At 41.4% G+C, this 18,267-nt stretch overlaps 1 protein-coding gene across 1 annotated transcript in view; it reads right to left on the bottom strand.

Moving 5' to 3' along the window:
• Positions 1-18,267, bottom strand: part of LOC128693014 (fasciclin-2) — a 363,867-nt gene that overhangs the window by 189,351 nt on the left and 156,249 nt on the right. The window contains exon 2 of the mRNA XM_070091951.1: positions 13,673-13,746. Within this exon, the coding sequence (XP_069948052.1) occupies positions 13,673-13,746 (74 nt within the window). The remainder of the gene's footprint in view (positions 1-13,672; positions 13,747-18,267) is intronic.

Here is an 18,267-nt window from a genome sequence, read left to right as displayed (position 1 = left end):
ACACCGTGTACGTTAGGCCCATATTAGAGTATGCGGCACCAGTTTGGAACCCACACCTAGCCAAGCATGTAAAGAAACTAGAGAAAGTGCAAAGGTTTGCAACAAGACTAGTCCCAGAGTTAAGAGGTATGTCCTATGAGGAGAGGTTAAGGGAAATTAACCTGACGACACTGGAGGACAGGAGAGATAGGGGGGACATGATAACGACTTACAAAATACTGAGAGGAATTTACAAGGTGGACAAAGATAGGATGTTCCAGAGACTGGACACAGCAACACGGGGACACAGTTGGAAGCTGAAGACACAGATGAATCAAAGGGATGTTAGGAAATATTTCTTCAGCCACAGAGTAGTCAGGAAGTGGAATAGTTTGGGAAGCGATGTAGTGGAGGCAGGATCCATACATAGCTTTAAGCAGAGGTACGATAAAGCTCATGGTTCAGGGAGAGTGACCTAGTAGCGCCCAGTGAAGAGGCGGGGCCAGGAGCTTGGACTCGACCCCTGCAACCTCAACTAGGTGAGTACAACTAGGCGAGTACACACCCCAAGCCTGGTGTCTATCGAAAAGCGGCTTTGACAATTGGTAACTAACTATTAGTTTTAATAACAGATATGATAAGGCCCCGGAAGCTAGGAGGGAGCGAGTCTGGCAAGTTAAGAGGCGTGGCCAGGAGCTAGGACTCGACCCAGGCACCCACTTACAGGTGAATACACTGAATACACCCACTCACACCTCCACTAACCAAATACTCACTTTTCCCCACCCTTAGATGAGTACATACACTCGGGGGAGGGGAGGTTGTACTCGCCGAGTTGTGGTTGCAGGGGTCGAGTGTATGTGTGTAAACAAAGTTGACTTTAATATATAATTTAGGGACAACAGCTGCTACCTGGTGCTTCATTCATAAGACCAGCCGCTGCTTGGTGCTTCATTCATATGACTGCCAGTTGCTGTCCAGTGCTTCATTCATAAGACTGCCAGTTGCTGTCCGGTGTTTTATTCATAAGACTACCAGCCTACCAGTTGCTGTCCGATGCTTTATTCATAAGATTACCAGTCTACCAGCTGCTGCCTGGTGCTTCATTCATAAGACTACCAGTTGGAGTCCGGTGCTTCATTCATAAGATTACCAGTCTACCAGCTGCTGCCCGGTGCTTCATAAGACTACCAGTTGCTGCCTGGTGCTTCATTCACGCCCACACTGCAACTGCACACATGCACATGCATGCACACACACAAACACACACACACACACACACACACACACACACACACTGTAGTGTTCGCCAATCACATCATTACATTCGATGTGCATCACACGTAAGCACAGTCCTGCAAACCATTAATAATTAACAGCTTATTACTGGTGTGAATGAGGGCCCCATTCACATACAGGGCAACTACCAGTTGCACTAGTCAGCCAGTCAGGGTGAGGAGGAGGGCCCCAGGACAGGCTGCCTTGTAACTAGGGTTTGCCCTGCAGTGCCAGCTCCTCGCATGCTTTCAGCTGATCAGCAGATACGAGAGAATTGTCTTCTACATGGGTGTGTAGGATATAGTAAGTACTCGTACTTAACTCTCTCTCACCCCTCCCTTCTCTCTCTCTCTCGTTAATCCACTCGTATTATGGTATCAGTCAAACCTATTGTAAATACTGTATTTGTAAATAATATTGAAGATAATGTATGGGTACTCAAAAGGAAGCGTCTGGTGTAAACTTTATTCCTAAAATTCTGATTGTTGTAATGGTTGCTGTTTTGCTGATATTTTAAGGGTACGTGTGTCCGTATTACTCACACCACCACACATCCTAACGCCCACACACATCCAACGCTCACACATCAGCACCGCCACCCCTGAGTCACAAACCCGCAACACCACCCCCACGCCCACTAACACCCGGACCCTGTTTAATAATTCGGTAATTGTGGCATAACGAGGAACTCTGCTTCCCCCACCCCCTTTCCCACAAGTGGGGAAGAGAGGTGGCTGACGGGGGAGATGGTAAAGGGGGGAGGGAGACGTGTGTAAACACTCCATGACCCTCTGTGTCACTAGTGCCACCACGCTCGTCTACACTCATTACGGTGTGTCTAGTCTACCTCCTACGCCCTTTACACACTTCCTCCTTCCCTCGTCTTCCCTCACGTCATCTTTCCTTTCTTCATTTTCCTCTTCTGCGGCCCCGCACGTGAAATAAAAGGAATGTTTCATGTATACGATGTCAATGATGTGACATAGGAATATCCTGAACATTCACTAATTGACGCTCTTACACACACATACATCAGTAAGAGGCGGGACTAAGAGCTATAGCTTACTCCCAAAGTCAACTTATCTTACAAACACACTGGAGGGGCCAGGAGCTGTGAATCGACCCCTGCAGCCATATAAAGGCTAGTACATATGAGTACAACACTACTACTAACTTAACTGGCCAAGTGTCTATCAACAAGTGTGTCTGATAACTGGTAACCCCCCCCATCCCCCTACACACAATACTCGTATATGATAAACTGAACGCAGATTCCTGAATGGGAAATCATATTTCGCGAACATTTCAAGGTTCGACAAGTTATTACCAGAAACTTAACGGAGGCAAGGCTAGGTGGACAGTATTTTTCTTCGGTGCAAGAAAACTTTTCATTGAGTACCCTACCAGAGACTGATCCACAAACTAGAAAGTCATTTTCTTAACCCACTGAAGTAGGTTAAGTAGTGTGTGAAGAGCTGGAGACAGAGTACCAGTGATGGAGGTGTCAGAGTAGGAGTGCACAACACAGCTAGTTGTGTCCCACCGGGAGTCTGCTGGAGCAACTGCTCTTCCTAATATATGTTAATGATCTCCCAAAGGGAACCAAGGTTTTGCCCCTCTTTGCCGATGATATGAAACAGATACAATGGATAAAAACAAGATCTGACATCAGAGAAACTTGGGCAGGCTGAACGGGTGTCAGACATACTAGTTGAGAGAGGGTGAAGGCAGACCTGAGACGGAGTACAGACAAGAGGGTTGTGAACCTAAAATTAACAAATAAGAAAAGGTTCTCAAGAGTCAGCATCACTAATTATGTTGAAAGAAGTGTTCGAAAATCGTGCAACCTTGGAAGCTAACCTCTTCTACGATTAGGACAGCCAGTTTCACATTCTTGGCCTTTCCTGTATTTCTGCAGTCTTGAAATTTCTTGTAAGTTTTAATATTTATTATCGGTTAGGTTAGAAGTTAATGCATATGACCTATAAACAGTTCCGAGGTTCACTGCACGTAAAAATCACTCCCCACGAAAGCCTAAGACTAGGCAGGTGGTACAACAGACCGCCAATGAAGAGCAGAGGCTCCAAGAAAACACTAACTGTCCAACATCCATCATGCATGGGGGAATTACCAATAGACCCCTGGCTGCTTCAAGGAGCTGGACAGATATTTAAAGTCAGTACCCGATCAGCCAGGCTGTGGTTCGTACGCTGGACTACGTGCGGCCAGCAATAACACCCTGGTTGATCAGGCCTGATCCCACGGGAGGCCTGGTCAAGGACTATGCCGTGGGAGCGTTGACCCCCCCCCCCCGGAACACCCTCCAGATAGACCCCGGTTGGCGGCGGGACGCAGTTTAACGTATGCACCACAGCCCGGTTGATTAGAGACTGACTTGAAGAACTTATCAAGCTGCCTCGTCTTTGCTAAATCTGTTTATATTACATCTCCTTTTAAAAAAAAAGTTTTCCTTTAACACCTCCACAATTGTCATAGTAGTTTAGCAGTTGTGACAAGCATGATCTTCCAGTTCTAAAATCGTGCTGGTTTGGGTTGTGCACATTGTGTTGTTCCATAAAGTTTATGATGTGTGATGTTAGGGCTACTGGTCTGTATTTTCTGGCCAGTGCTCTACTACCTCCCTCATGCATAGGAGTTTTGTCTGTACTCTTTAAGGTCTTTGGTATTTCACCTAGATCTACGCTCTTTCTCAACAGAGTACTTCCGTTTTTTTTTTTAATATATAAATAAGGAATTCCATAAATCTGGTCCAGGTGCTGAGTGAGCGGACATGGTTTCTAGTTTTCTCGAATTCTCCACCCGGCTTTCAGTTAGTGGGTTACTGAACATCAACTCACATTGGCCTTCTAGAATTTCGCTTTTCTGTCCATCGTCAAAAAGTAGAAAACGACCAGAGGTTTGCAACGAAACTTGCCAGATTTCAGATGAAAGAACCAAGAGAGTAAAATAATGACTTGACTATGATGCTCAGTATTCTTAAAAAAAAAAAAAAAAAAAACCTCGCCTGAATAAATGTATTTCTACAAAATAGATGATACGAGTTATCAGAGACTCGGTTAACATTAACATACTTTACAGAACGTCACTGGTTAAATGCAAAACATTTCGGACAATCTAAGGTAATCTTGTTTTCCAGGATGCGACCCACAACAGCAGACTAACACCCAGGTACCTACTTACTGCTAGGCGAACAGGGGCAGCGTGAAAAAAACATGTCCAACGTTTCACTTGTGCCGGGGATCGATCCTGGAAATTCGCACATGCAGTAGTTAGGTGCATTTACGAGTGTGACATTACAGCTTACAGCTAAAAGTAACTAAAACCACTTGTAGGTAATGCTATACAAGTACATCAGTTACACGCGAAATTATTAGATGAGGTACTTAACAGGCTACAAAAATGCATCGATTAATTACAAGTACATCTTTACAAATAAAGTGAACAATGGGTAATAATGGTTATTGGATTATTTGTCGATGAAAATCCACTGACAAGGGTATTTGTCATATGATAAGCCGTTTAGTGGTGCCGTTCATATTGCGGTGCGGCAGTAGTGACCACTGGCTTACTGGTGGTAGACTTGGTGGTCCCAATGCGTTCAGACCAGACAAGAATAGAAGTTATTGCGTTTAAGTGAGGCATTGTTGGCGGTTGTCTGACCCTGCCATCAGTACTGCTGCACTCCACACCTGTGAACAATACACACCTGCAAACTCCAACCCTATGAACTCCTCAACTTCTAATTCTATAGCTGTCAAAAGTGGCTTCCCTTCACAGCCAGCCTTGTAATGAGTCACTGAAACTCATTATGAAACACAGAGGGAGCGCCCATGACGGCAGTATCCAGTCATGTCATCACGATGTTCACACCACCAGCACCACCACAGAACAAAGAAAGGACGAGAGGGGTAAGGAGGAGTAAAGATGTCTAGTGTGGTCATATTGGTATCCTCTTGTACAACTTCGTAAGATAAACTTTGAACTGCACCTGGTATCATCACTGCCACTACAAATATATAACAAAAACAGAGATATAATATTAAATGCCGTAACCTACACGTGTATTAGTAGAGAGAACAAGCGTAGTATTTTAATACGCCTGCCTCCCACAACGACTTGCAAAAAACTCAATGGAGAAGTCGCGTTAAAATATGCACAAATATGAAAGGCATCAATGTACAATTCTTATGGTTATCTCGAATTAACTGATCCCTACATAAAACCAGTGAAGCTGTGATATAATGTAGTCTGACAATAGTCACATCTCACTCGAAATTGGAGGAGAGTTGAATAATGAATTTGCATTCCATGGGAATGAAGCTAAGAGGCCCGATCAGATCTATAACCCAATGTAACATGAACTTGGGTAAGGATATTTACGTTAAATATTTCTGGTAGTTTCGCCAATACACGAATAAAATGAAACTAAAAGTGATTTATACGGTTAACCTTAAAGGTCACTATGGTGATCACTGTGTGCTTGATGTCCACTTAAATGAGGTATACTGAAAAAAATACATGGCTGTAAATTTAGGGTGTGACGGTGGGATGAGCTTGTACTAGCCCTGCGTGACAAGAATATGATGATGGTGTGGGGGGAGATAAAAAAAATTATATGCTAAATAAACGGAAACAACAACAAAGAAGATGCGGCCTAACCACTGTCAACACCACCTACCACTGGTGTTATACCTGCCATCACCACTGTCAACACCTACCACTGGTGTTATACCTGTCATCACCAATGTTACCACCACCTACCCCTGGTGTTATACCTACCATCACCACTGTCACCACATCTACCCCTGGTGTTATACCTGCCATCACCATCTACCACTGGTGTTATACTTGCCATCACCACTGTCACCAACTTCTGCACAGTGCCACTCCATTACCGGAAAACAATTTACAACTCTCAGTAACAGGGAACCCCCTTCCCCATCACCACCCTAACAACCACTGACACTACTCCATTGATACCACCAGAGCCACTGACAAGACTCCGCAACAGTAACACCACAACCACCCCACGCTTATTAACAGCATAACCAAATGTACTAATTGTACAAAGGAAAGTAACTAAACGGTGACACCACCCATACTACCTCTGACACCACCCCTGGCACCACCAGCGGTAGAAGCAGCAGGAAATGATAATGACACCTACCCTGCCACATTCACTCATTATTCATGGTCTAACTTGTTGCTGGGAGGGGAAAGGGGGGGGGGTACTAGTGAGTAATAAACAGTGGCAGCATACAACCCCAATCCCCCCCTGCCTCCCCCAACAACCACACACACTGCTGAAAAACACTAACGTGGTTACAATATCACAAGAGGCGTGATATTGATCGGTATTCCGCCAATCTGTCCTAATTCATTTTTTTTCTTAGGACACTCATATGTCCTTTATTAATTCAAACTTTTTCTTTTTCTAAATACAAAAATAAACAACAAAAATCTGAACATAGCCATAGCCATCTTATTTATCCTAGAAGTACAATTTAATCAATTATAAAGAATGTAAAACAGCTTGCCGAAGAAGTATGCATTACGGTGAGGGAGACAGAGCTACCACAGTGAGTAAAACACGGTGAGGGAGACAGAGCTACCACAGTGAGTAAAACACGGTTAGGGAGACAGAGCTACCACAGTGAGTAAAACACGGTGAGGGAGACAGAGCTACCACAGTGAGTAAAACACGGTGAGGGAGACAGAGCTACCACAGTGAGTAAAACACGGTGAGGGAGACAGAGCTACCACAGTGAGTAAAACACGGTGAGGGAGACAGAGCTACCACAGTGAGCTAAACACAAAACTAACGTCAAGGTTAAATCTTGCTGTCACTTTTTCCACGGTCTTAAATTATAACAAAACAACAACGTTCTCTTAGGATGGATTATATTCCTGATAGATATACTCCATAAAAATATAAGAAAATATATAGAGGAAACTGAAGTAGCAAGGCATTTGATAGTGTTCTATCCGCGACTGTTAGACAAGCTAGGACAGTTAGGGGTAAAAGAGAGGGTCAGCAATGAAAGAAAAACTCGCATGTAACCGAATATAGAAGATAGCGGGAAGGAAGTATCAGGTGGTAAATAGTGGATACAGTGACGATTAGCCGCCTTCCTACCTCCCCCACCCAAGGAAAACAGTTCGTAATGCATATTCTTGTATAGGCTAAGTAAACTAAAACTTCTCGCCAGTATGTGAACTATCTTACCGGTATGTAAATTTTAGCAAGTAAACGTTTAGGATGCTAGTAAATTTGGGTGAAAAAAATGCACGTTAACAAGTCATGTAACTTTACGTGAAGGATGCTTCCAGGGGTCAACGCCCGGTCCCAGACAAGGTCTCCCGGGGAATCAAGCTATGATCAACTAGGCTGTTAATAATGGCTGCATTTCCAAGTGACCCGCAACGGGTAAGGAGCAGGAATAACCTACAGCTATGATTTACGTGTGAACCAACTACCCAACAATGCGTGTTTACCGATGGTATGAACTAAGAGACTGAAGATGGATAAATGCATTGAGGAAGACTCTGAAAGTGTGTCAGGGTAACTCTACAAAGTGACCACTAAAATTCAGCCCCCCAAAAGGGGCAAAATTATGAGAGATAAAAGTTATACAATACCGACACGATGGGAAAATAAAAACATAAATGCAGTATAATGCGATCCTTTATTCACTACGTTTCTCCCACACAGAAGACTTTATCAAGTAACAAACAGATCTACCTGGATGAAGAATGCACGAGTATATACAGTGTGGAGAGTCAGGTGAAGAATGTCTCAAATACAACCTACCCAACATTCTTCCCCTGACTCTCCACACTGCATATACTTATGCTTTCTTCATCCAGGTAGATCTGTTTGTGACTTGATAGTCTACTGTGTGCGAGAAACGTAGTGAATAAAGAATCACATTATACTGCATTTATGTGTTTTTTTCCAACATTATGAAAATCGGGAAGGAGGGGAAAAGGAAACTATAGATCGAGTACAACTTGATAGGAAAAAAAAAAGTGAAATGCAAAGAAGAAACCAGAAGGTAACATCACTGTCAAAAGTGTGTTCACGGGATTATGAAACAAAACCTGGTAGTGTCAGGAGTGTGTTCATTGACCATGCAACAAGACCTGGGAGTGTAGGTATTCAAAGATCAACCAAGGGTGTTAACGAGTACTTCAAGAGAGAGACTCAGCAGCTTCATCCCAGAAAGCTCTACCTACACACGATAACCACCATTACTTTCCTCCTCCAACAAAAGAAACCAAAACAACAACAAACGGCGTGGAATATACAATACAGGAAGCTGAATTGAGACTACTACTGCCACGAGGAGCAAAATTCAAAGAATTCCATTGACACAACAATTACATTAACTTGGCGAACAGTTTACCCACTGACACACCACAATTACATTAACATAACATCTGACCCACTGGCGCCAGAATTACTTTAACACACAACACTATCACTAGAACATTCGTGCAGCGAAATTAAATAAGTTATTCAGCATAATTAACATTTATACAGTTTAATAAGATCAATGATGCAGAATAATGGTACATCCGTATACTATAAATACCTGTTCTATCTGGGGATTATCTTCCTAGGTTGTTAAATACATTACAGGATTAAGAACAATTAAGAAGGAAAGTAAAGCCATGTGTATATTGACTAAGTAAACGTTGTAAGATTTACCTGTAAAATTAGTTAAGTTTACCTGTCATCTAAAGTATTTATGAGGGAGTAAAGATCAGCAATCCTGCCAGTACAAAAAAAAAAGTTTCCATTTCACATTTATTTTACGTCGCTAGAAGGTTGTTGTTTACAAGCCTACGACCAACGTAACGTAACTGCGACATTCATCAAGCATAACTACAACACACATCTCGCAACAAAAACAACAAAAAGAACATGAAATATAATTAAAACACTGATGTAATATAATTAAAACACTGACATCATAGGAGCTGGTGTCCATGTATGCTTGTCGTCGTCTCCTACTCTCTCTCCTCTTCCATCCCCTTTCTTCCTCCCCCTCCCCCCCTCTCCCTCTCTCTCTCTCTCTCTCTCTCTCTCTCTCTCTCTCTCTCTCTCTGTTAGTGATGTCAAGAGTAAGAAAGGGCTGAGCTGTATACCAACAACACGCCACCATCTCATCCGTTACGTCATCCTCCACAACATTTACAGAAACATTAATTTTCTTTGCAAACACACCATGACAACAACAACAACAACAACAATTACTCAACACAGGGAACACTACCGTGACATCTGCAACCCTACATCTTGGAATCCACCATCAAGCAAATGAAAATTGACTTCTCATGAATCTATATTTCATCAACATATACGAACTGTATATACAAATAAGACTAACTTTTTAACCATTTTTTTTATTTCGTTACACATGCATATAAAATACCCGAATTTTATTTCGATACACATGCATATAAAATACCCGAAATTTGACACAGAAAACCGTAAAAGACTATTTTGACAAAATACGGATACCTGGGTACAAACTGTTTAGTTGAGATAATATACAGGCAAAGGGAAAATGGAATGGTCTGTACCGTATGTTAGAGTCAGTCCTTTACAGTCAACACCACGAATGGTGTAGTAGTAAAATGGTGTAGTAGTAAAAACTGGAAATCAGAAATTACCAGATATAAATTCCCATCAGTTAAAAGATCAGCTAATGAAAATCGAATACTGTTAGATTTTTTTTCAAACCCAGCCCCAAACATGTTGCTTGACCATTTCTATTTAGGTGGGAAAATACAGCAAATGTTGCAATAAGAGAAAAACCCTAGAGTCAAACGAATCCTTCCCTTATTGAAATATGCGGGGAAGACAGTGGCCTGAATTTAACCAGCCTCTAGGAATGATAAGCTCACACTGGAAGTGTGCTCCAAACTCATACCATTAAGAAGAAAGGATAGGTGTAAAAGTAGAGAGAGAGAGAGAGAGAGAGAGAGAGAGAGAGAGAGAGAGAGAGAGAGAGACTCTCCACCCGCGAAGATGAAGAATGACTGAACTTCTCAAAGATCTCACTTTCTTATGAGCGAAAAAAATACTTGTTAAAGAATATGAAAACACTGAGCTCAAACTGAATGAATCAGAGTCCAGGAGAGAGAGAAAAATTAATGAAACTGAAACTCAAAGCACTTTTATTAATATTAGAAATTCAGAGAAAAAAAACCACAGCAAGTATTGTGCTCTTGCTGATACAAGATGAAACGTACACTGATAACAGCAAAGAAATGAGCGAAATACTGCAGTCACATGACTCTGTTCATCGAGCCGTTTAATTAAATTAAACGGCTCAATGGACAGCTTCATTAATAAATTCTTTCATGAAAGAGACCCAAAACTCTGCCAACATCCTCAAACCTTCTGACATAACCCCTAACCCCAATGGACTCTGAAGAAGCCATTGATGATATGATCATGCATTGCCCCCAGGATCAGAGCGCATTCCCTAGATATGTTGTGGAAACTTGAGTCTGGACATACCAGTCATTCTAAAACAACGAATATATCTCCACCCCAAAAAGGTGGCAGCAAAGCAATGGCAAAAGCTATACACCGGTAACATTGATGTCTCAGAGAAAGAATCTGTGACTTTTCTAATCTGTTTAATATATATATATATATATATATATATATATATATATATATATATATATATATATATATATATATATATATATATATATATATATATATATATTACACTAGCATGTGTGATGCTAGAACCAACAGTCTGAATGAAGTGTTCACGAAACACGTAAAAAAAAATACACGAAAAGTACACCATGATTTCTGCAGGAACCTACATCTACGGCACTGATTATTATTATTATTATTATTATTATTATTATTATTATAAAGGGAAGCGCTAAGCTCGTAATGGTCATACGGCGCCTGGGAATGGAAGGCAACTAAGTTGCATTTCAAGTTAAGGAAGCTAAAATTCCTTTCATCAAGAGCCCGTCACAAGAAGTTCCTCACTTTAAGGTTCTACAGCACTGAACTATACTAAAGGTGCTTGTCTTAAAGGTTCTACATCAGTGAACTACACCTACCCTTACCTAGGACCTTCAAAAAATTGTCCCAACCTTCTGACACAAAATAATCGACAATAATCCAGGAACAAGAGGTGTGAACCAACCAATTTCCTGCTTCCTACAACACTAACTACACCAATTACCAGGAAAAAAGAAAATGTCTTGAAGGAAAAGTCAATAACAAGGTGTGTAAACAGGGGAACGAGGGAGGGGGAGGGGGGGAAGGAAGGAATGAGGGGAAGAGGAGGGAAGAAGGAAGGAATGAGAAGGGGAAAAGAGGAATGCAAGGAGAGAGGAAAGTTTCTGATAAGCAATTTCGTTGCACCACCACTATAAACATCAATTTTTACCATGAAATATTAAAACGTGAGTAACTGGGAAAACAGGAGGAGGAGAGTAGAAAAGCAGCAGCAGGACAAATATTAAGAACTGTTTGGTAAAAATTCGCGTGCACAGCGCTCGACTAATAAATTCAGTGAGGTAGTTTTTTCATGAGGTCTCAGGTCATTACGAGGGTCAATATTCATCAGAGAAGATGGTCAACAGAGGCAAAGATTTACTCAACAATAATATTCACTAGAAAGTGTAAAGGAAAAAATAATGTAGATATTAAGGGTGGGACCATACTAGGCCAATACCGATATCAAACTTTGCCGATAACCACCGATACTGATACTCTGTTACACCTCTAGTAGATATATTAAAAGAGGATAAATGAATGAGTGTGTGTGTGTGTGTGTGTGTGTGTGTGTGTGTGTGTGTGTGTGTGTGTGTGTGTGTGTGTGTGTGTGTGAGTGAGTGAGTGAGAGAGAGAGAGAGAGAGAGAGAGAGAGAGAGAGAGAGAGAGAGAGAGAGAGAGAGAGAGAGGACACTGGTGTAAAAAATCTAGGGTGATAAAACTCAGCTAGCGCTCAGTGCGATTAAAAGACGAGACGGAGATATTGGAAGACAACTGTGGCGGAGATGAAGAGGAGAACAGGGAGACAGATTAGAGAGATGAATTGGGAGAAAGAATAGGTTAAGGGAAAGGAAGATGGTTAGAAGAAAGGGAAATGTGAAATAAGACTGACGCAGTTGAGAACAGATGCTGGCGTAACTTCCTACAATGTACGTGAACTAAAACAAGAAAAACTGAGAAATGAAAATATACATTAGTCAGAACAGAAACAAGATTAACGGGGACAGTTTGTGATGTAATATTAATATTACCGATCAAATTAAAAATGGGGGTCACTCAGAACAGAAACAAGATTAACGGGGACAGTTTGTGATGTAATATTAATATTACCGATCAAATTAAAAATGGGGGTCACTAAGATTCAACACATACTGGTTATTTCAACTTGCAATATATATATATATATATATATATATATATATATATATATATATATATATATATATATATATATATATAATTCCATAGCCGAGAGTGGTGAGTGACCTACGCGGCCAGAGAGTTCTATAAATATCACAACCATCACTGCCTTAAAATTCGCCCCTCCTCCTCCCCAAAGGAAAATACACTGACATACAGTTATGCAAATTCTTATGTTATTTTATTTCACGTAAATTTTAGTAATGTCAAAAATTTGCAGAAGGAAAGGAATGTGGCGGCGGGTCATCTTCAGGTGGTCCTAAAAAATTTCTATGGACAAATGTTCGCAGTAGTGTGTACCAAAATAGATCAGTATTGACCCCGATGATGTTTTAAAATAACAAACGATTTAGCAAAATAATTCACAACTTGACGGTTATATTCTACTGTGCAGAAATCTTTTACAAAATAAAAATGACTGTTCCTACAAACAAGACTTAGATAAACTTTCCAAGTGGAGCGACAAATGGATGATGGTATTTATTGTTGACAAGTGTCATGAAATGAAATTAGAAAGTAAATACAGAACTTCTGAAGAAATATTAATGTGATACATAATGAAAGCATCGAAATATTTATGAACGTCTTACTAGCTGGCAAACTTCACAAGAACCTTCGGGTATATGGTGTTAAGTGAAAATGACTACCAGGGCTGAGTGGTGAAATAATAATGAAGGGCGAGAGTAATGAAAACATTTTACCTGACAAAAGGTAAACAGAAGATATGACGGCAAAATATATGAGTATGAAAGGATACGAGAAAATATAGATGATTGTCGTGGCTCTCAGCTTGGCTGGCATATGATGACAGGTACAACAAACAAAAACAGTAAGTAGTTATTAATTTGAAAGTTTGAGAGCTGCGAGGCTCGTCCAATAGCTATCGCTTGACTCCTGCGTACTAAGGTGGGTAATTAAGAAGAAACCTACCGTGTAGGAGAGCGAGTGTGAGGAGGATGGTGGTACACAAGTCCGTCATGGCGCCCGGGGGTCGCGGTCGCAACCTGTAACAACACAATACACATTAATCACACTGTATTAAGTCACAAAAACTATAATAATCGTATTTATACACACTTAAAAAAAAGTCACCCAAATGTACCATCAAGCAGAAGGCCTGGTCTGGGACAGGGGGGAGGGGGGTCTGATAACCTTGAACCCAAGTACCCGTAGCCTACTTTAGTGTACTGAGCATTTTAGCATAGAGCTGAAAACAGGGTATGTTACGTTAGGTTAGTTTAAGTCAGCTAATACATGATACATACCAGGTGTGTCATAACTGACCTGACCAGTAAAGTCAGGGTAGGTAGGTACTTCAGGTCAGGCTGTGATAGGCTGTAACACACCCGGTATCTAGTTCCTTGGCATTTTGGTTTTATAAGGTGAATTAATAAAGAAATGAAACAATAATAGAACATGATCCACAACTTCTGAAAACTAAACTTCGAAGTTAATAATATATACAAATTCGAAAAAATCCAGAGCATATATATTAACACAGCCAAGTCAGTGATGATTTAACACAGCGCCAATAACTAAAAGTAATATAAACACGGAGAATAAAAATTAATATTTATGGTTACCTATAAACACTGCCGGGAATGGACGATGTTCATAGGGATCTCAAACGTCTAAATTTTAGGGAATGCCTAAACTCTCTCAAAACTGTAATCTTTGTAATGCAAGCGAAAGATCTTATAATGTACAGTTTACGGAGGTTAGGTTACCACACAATGTCCAACACGTACAATATGACAGAGATACGATGCTCCATAAGTAGTATCCCTTTACAAATGGAGTAAATTTCTAAGAAATGTAATATATGACTTGTAATATTTGGGTTAGGTTTGATAAGGAATGCAGCCGCACCAGCGTAATATAAACTACCTTAAATGTAAGTCGTTATGTAAACTAATATTTTACTTGTAAATTAAGTGAGAATATAACTTACGAGAGCAAGGACAGGCTCCTGAAATTTACATTTGAAAAATGCTGGAAGGTTTCCAATCTGTACGGTGAAATAATCTCATACGAGAGCGTGAGACATCCCAGACATTGTAAAATACCCCAGTGAAAAGTAGGGTTGTAATAAGTACACTAACTTACGCTTATTAAGACGATTCAATAATTATAAAGGATCCTAGGCTTTCCAATCCAACACCCTTCCTTTCAAATATAAAAGGGAATTACCAACATATCTTGTGTGTCTTCGCGAGGGAAGCTGTAAACTTCTGCATATTGTTCCTAATTAGCTGGACTGTAATGTTTACGTCAAACTGTCGCCAGCTCCAACACCCTCATCCCACAATACAGGTTTTCTGAGGCTGCTGAATTCTTGATCCCAGTAACTGTAACTGCCCTCCCCTTCATTGGAGAGAACCTGATTGTCTCCCATTTTCCAGGCGTTGCATGACCCTCTACAACTTTAACGCTTTCCCCTAAATATAATAATAATAATAACGACCCAACTAACCAAGCAGTGAAGCAGGAAGCCTGGTCAGTGATCGCGTACCGGGGTAGATGATCCCCGAAACGATCACCAGGAAGGACGATAAAATCATCCGAAAATCGTTCTGTACCGTATCGTCAGGAATTTCAAGGAGTGGTATCAGTCACTTAATTACGTTGAAAAAATTCCAGGGATCGCCCCCACAGCCCGCTCTTACAGCTTGACCAAGCCTCTTGATCGACTGGTCAGGCTGTTCCTGCCATCGCAGATATTCCGACGTAGGCATCACAGCCTGAGTGATCAGGAAGAACTTTTCGAGTTCTCTCTTCAAGATAGATAATGATCAATAATGGATATCCCTAAAATATAAACTAAGCCAATTTCGACACTTAGAAACTAAGGCATATACTACCCTGGAAACTGTGCCAAAGATGTGTTCCCTGTCACTTTCTGCACAGTAGTTACTGTACATTATCCAAGTCAGTTGAGTGGCCAGGAATTTGCCATGCCAGTATTCACTTTATATTAGTTTTTATGTCTAGCACTCTGGTCATAATCCAATGTAGTGTATCTCTGGAGCGAAGGAGGGTAAGAGAGAAGGAAGAAAGAATGGAGGAGGACGGGTGGAAGAGAGGGGGAAGGAGGAAGGGTGGGGGAGAGAGGGAAAGAGGAAGGGTGGGAGAAAGGGAAAGAGGAGGGGTGGGAGAGAGGGAAGGAGGAAGGGTGGGAGAGAGGAAAAGAGGAAGGGTGGGAGAGAGGAAAAGAGGAAGGGTGGGAGAGAGGAAAAGAGGAAGGGTGGGAGAGAGGAAAAGAGGAAGGGTGGGAGAGAGGAAAAGAGGAAGGGTGGGAGAGAGGAAAAGAGGAAGGGTGGGAGAGAGGAAAAGAGGAAGGGTGGGAGAGAGGAAAAGAGGAAGGGTGGGAGAGAGGAAAAAGAGGAAGGGTGGGAGAGAGGAAAAAGAGGAAGGGTGGGAGAGAGGAAAAGAGGAAGGGTGGGAGAGAGGAAAAGAGGAAGGGTGGGAGAGAGGAAAAGAGGAAGGGTGGGAGAGAGGAAAAGAGGAAGGGTGGGAAAGGGATTTTATTGCCTTAATTATCTTGCTTGGCAACAATTAGGTCACTAATGCCGTGGGAAGGACAACGGGGTAAGGATGAAGTGAGAAACATAACAGCAAGAACGGAATGGACCGGACTGATAAACCTAATAGGAACAAAGGAAAGGGACGGAATAACAAAGATAACAGGAACAACATGGAGGGATGAACAATGAGAAATATAACAGGGTAAAATAAGGAAGGATGGAACGAAGAACATAACAGGAAAAACAGAGGGATCTCCCTGGAGAGCTTTCCCGAGGATCAACGACCCCGCGGCCAGGTCCATAACCTGGTCTTCCAGTGTATCAGGGCTTGATCAACCAGGCTGTTAATGGTGGCTACCCGCAGTCCAACATACGAACAGCCCGGCTGGTCAGGAACTAACGTTAGAAAGCTATCGAGTGCCCTGACAGTTAAGGGTCTGTTGGTAACACCCCCATATTTATGATGGAAAGCTGAATAGTCTTGGGACCCTTGCACTTATATGTTGTCTCTCATGGCACACCTGCTTTTCACTGATCGTATACTGCATCGTCTGCCAAGTTTTTTCCTTTTGTAGGGAGCGATTCCTGTGTGCAGATCTTTAAGGGACTTCAAGCGTTTCCAATAATTAAGGTGCTTGACAGAACTTATACCTGCAGCGAAAGTTATTTATACATTTTATATATCCGCAAATTTTCCTGCCTTAAAGGGGGTTGTTAGTGTACAGCAGTATTCCAGCCTAGAGTGAATAGTGATATAAAGATCATTATTTTGAAGGTTGTCATTTATCCTATCATCTCCGCGGTTGTGATGACACTACAATATTGTGATCCTTCAAGGTGAGCTAATTTGATATATTAGTTATTCGCTCTGTGTGGTCAGGATTTGTTTTATACTCCGTTCTGGCTTTCAAGTTTTCCACAAATGAGTAACTGAAATTGGTCCTCAGTGAATATTATGCTGTTTTCTGTGGCCCAATGGAAGATTTGATTTATATCTGCTTGAAATATTTACAGTGTCTTCAATGGATGTCATGCAAATTTTAATGTCATCTGCTAATGATAATTCGGTGCTATGATTTACGTTTCTGTCTGTCAAATGTGAGATAAGGAAAATGATGGAGGAGGAGGCTTGGAGAACCAAGTTTTTCACTGTGGCAGCCTCCGACTTAACTCTGTTTAGTTAAACAATTACTCTTCGAGTTTTGTTGCTTAAAAAGTAAAAAATCCACTTCCTCAGATTTCCAGTTATTGCTTTAGCACACATTTTGTGCGCTGTTATACCATGCTCACACTTGTCAAAGACTTTTGCATTTTGTTTGTCGTCTAGTGTATCCAAGACCAAGTCATCGTGGTGCAATAGTTGCGAGAGGAACCTGCTCTGTGCTGCCCTGGGATGTGCAAGTATTGGCAACCCAAGTGGTTGTCGATCTTGCTTTTTAGAATTATTTCAAAGCTTTTTATCATGTGGAACGTTAGAGCTATCTATCTGTAATTTTTTGTTATGGCTTTACTGCCATCTATGTGGGGCTATATCTGTTTTTTTAAGACCAGTGATGCTAGGGTTGTCAGAAAATTTTGAGATATTGACTAGGGATGCCAAGCCCATGATTCTCTTCAAATCGCTTGTTCCCTCTAGGTTGAAATACTGCTGTACACTAATGGCCCCTTTCAAGGCAGGCGAAATGGTAGACATGGAGAATATACAAAGAACTTTCATGGCACGTATAAGTACGACAAAGCACCTAAATTACTGGGAGCGGTTGAAGTCCCTTGATTTGTATGCAGGCAAGAAAGATACACGATAATATACACTTGGGAAATCCAAGAGGGACTAGTCCCAAATTTGCACTCGAAAATCATTCCCTACGAAAGAATAAGGTTTTGCAGGGGTGCCACGAGTACGCTGAGAGAACACAATAAGTGTCAGGGGCCCAAGACTGCTCTACTACCTCTCAACATACTTAAGGGGGATTACCAATAGACCCCAGGTTGTCTTCAAGA

Source organism: Cherax quadricarinatus, chromosome 38, assembly GCF_038502225.1.
Source record: "Cherax quadricarinatus isolate ZL_2023a chromosome 38, ASM3850222v1, whole genome shotgun sequence".
NCBI classification, from domain to species: Eukaryota; Metazoa; Arthropoda; class Malacostraca; order Decapoda; family Parastacidae; genus Cherax; species Cherax quadricarinatus.
Note: the sequence above shows the minus strand (reverse complement) of the source record. Positions and strands in the feature narration are given on the sequence as shown.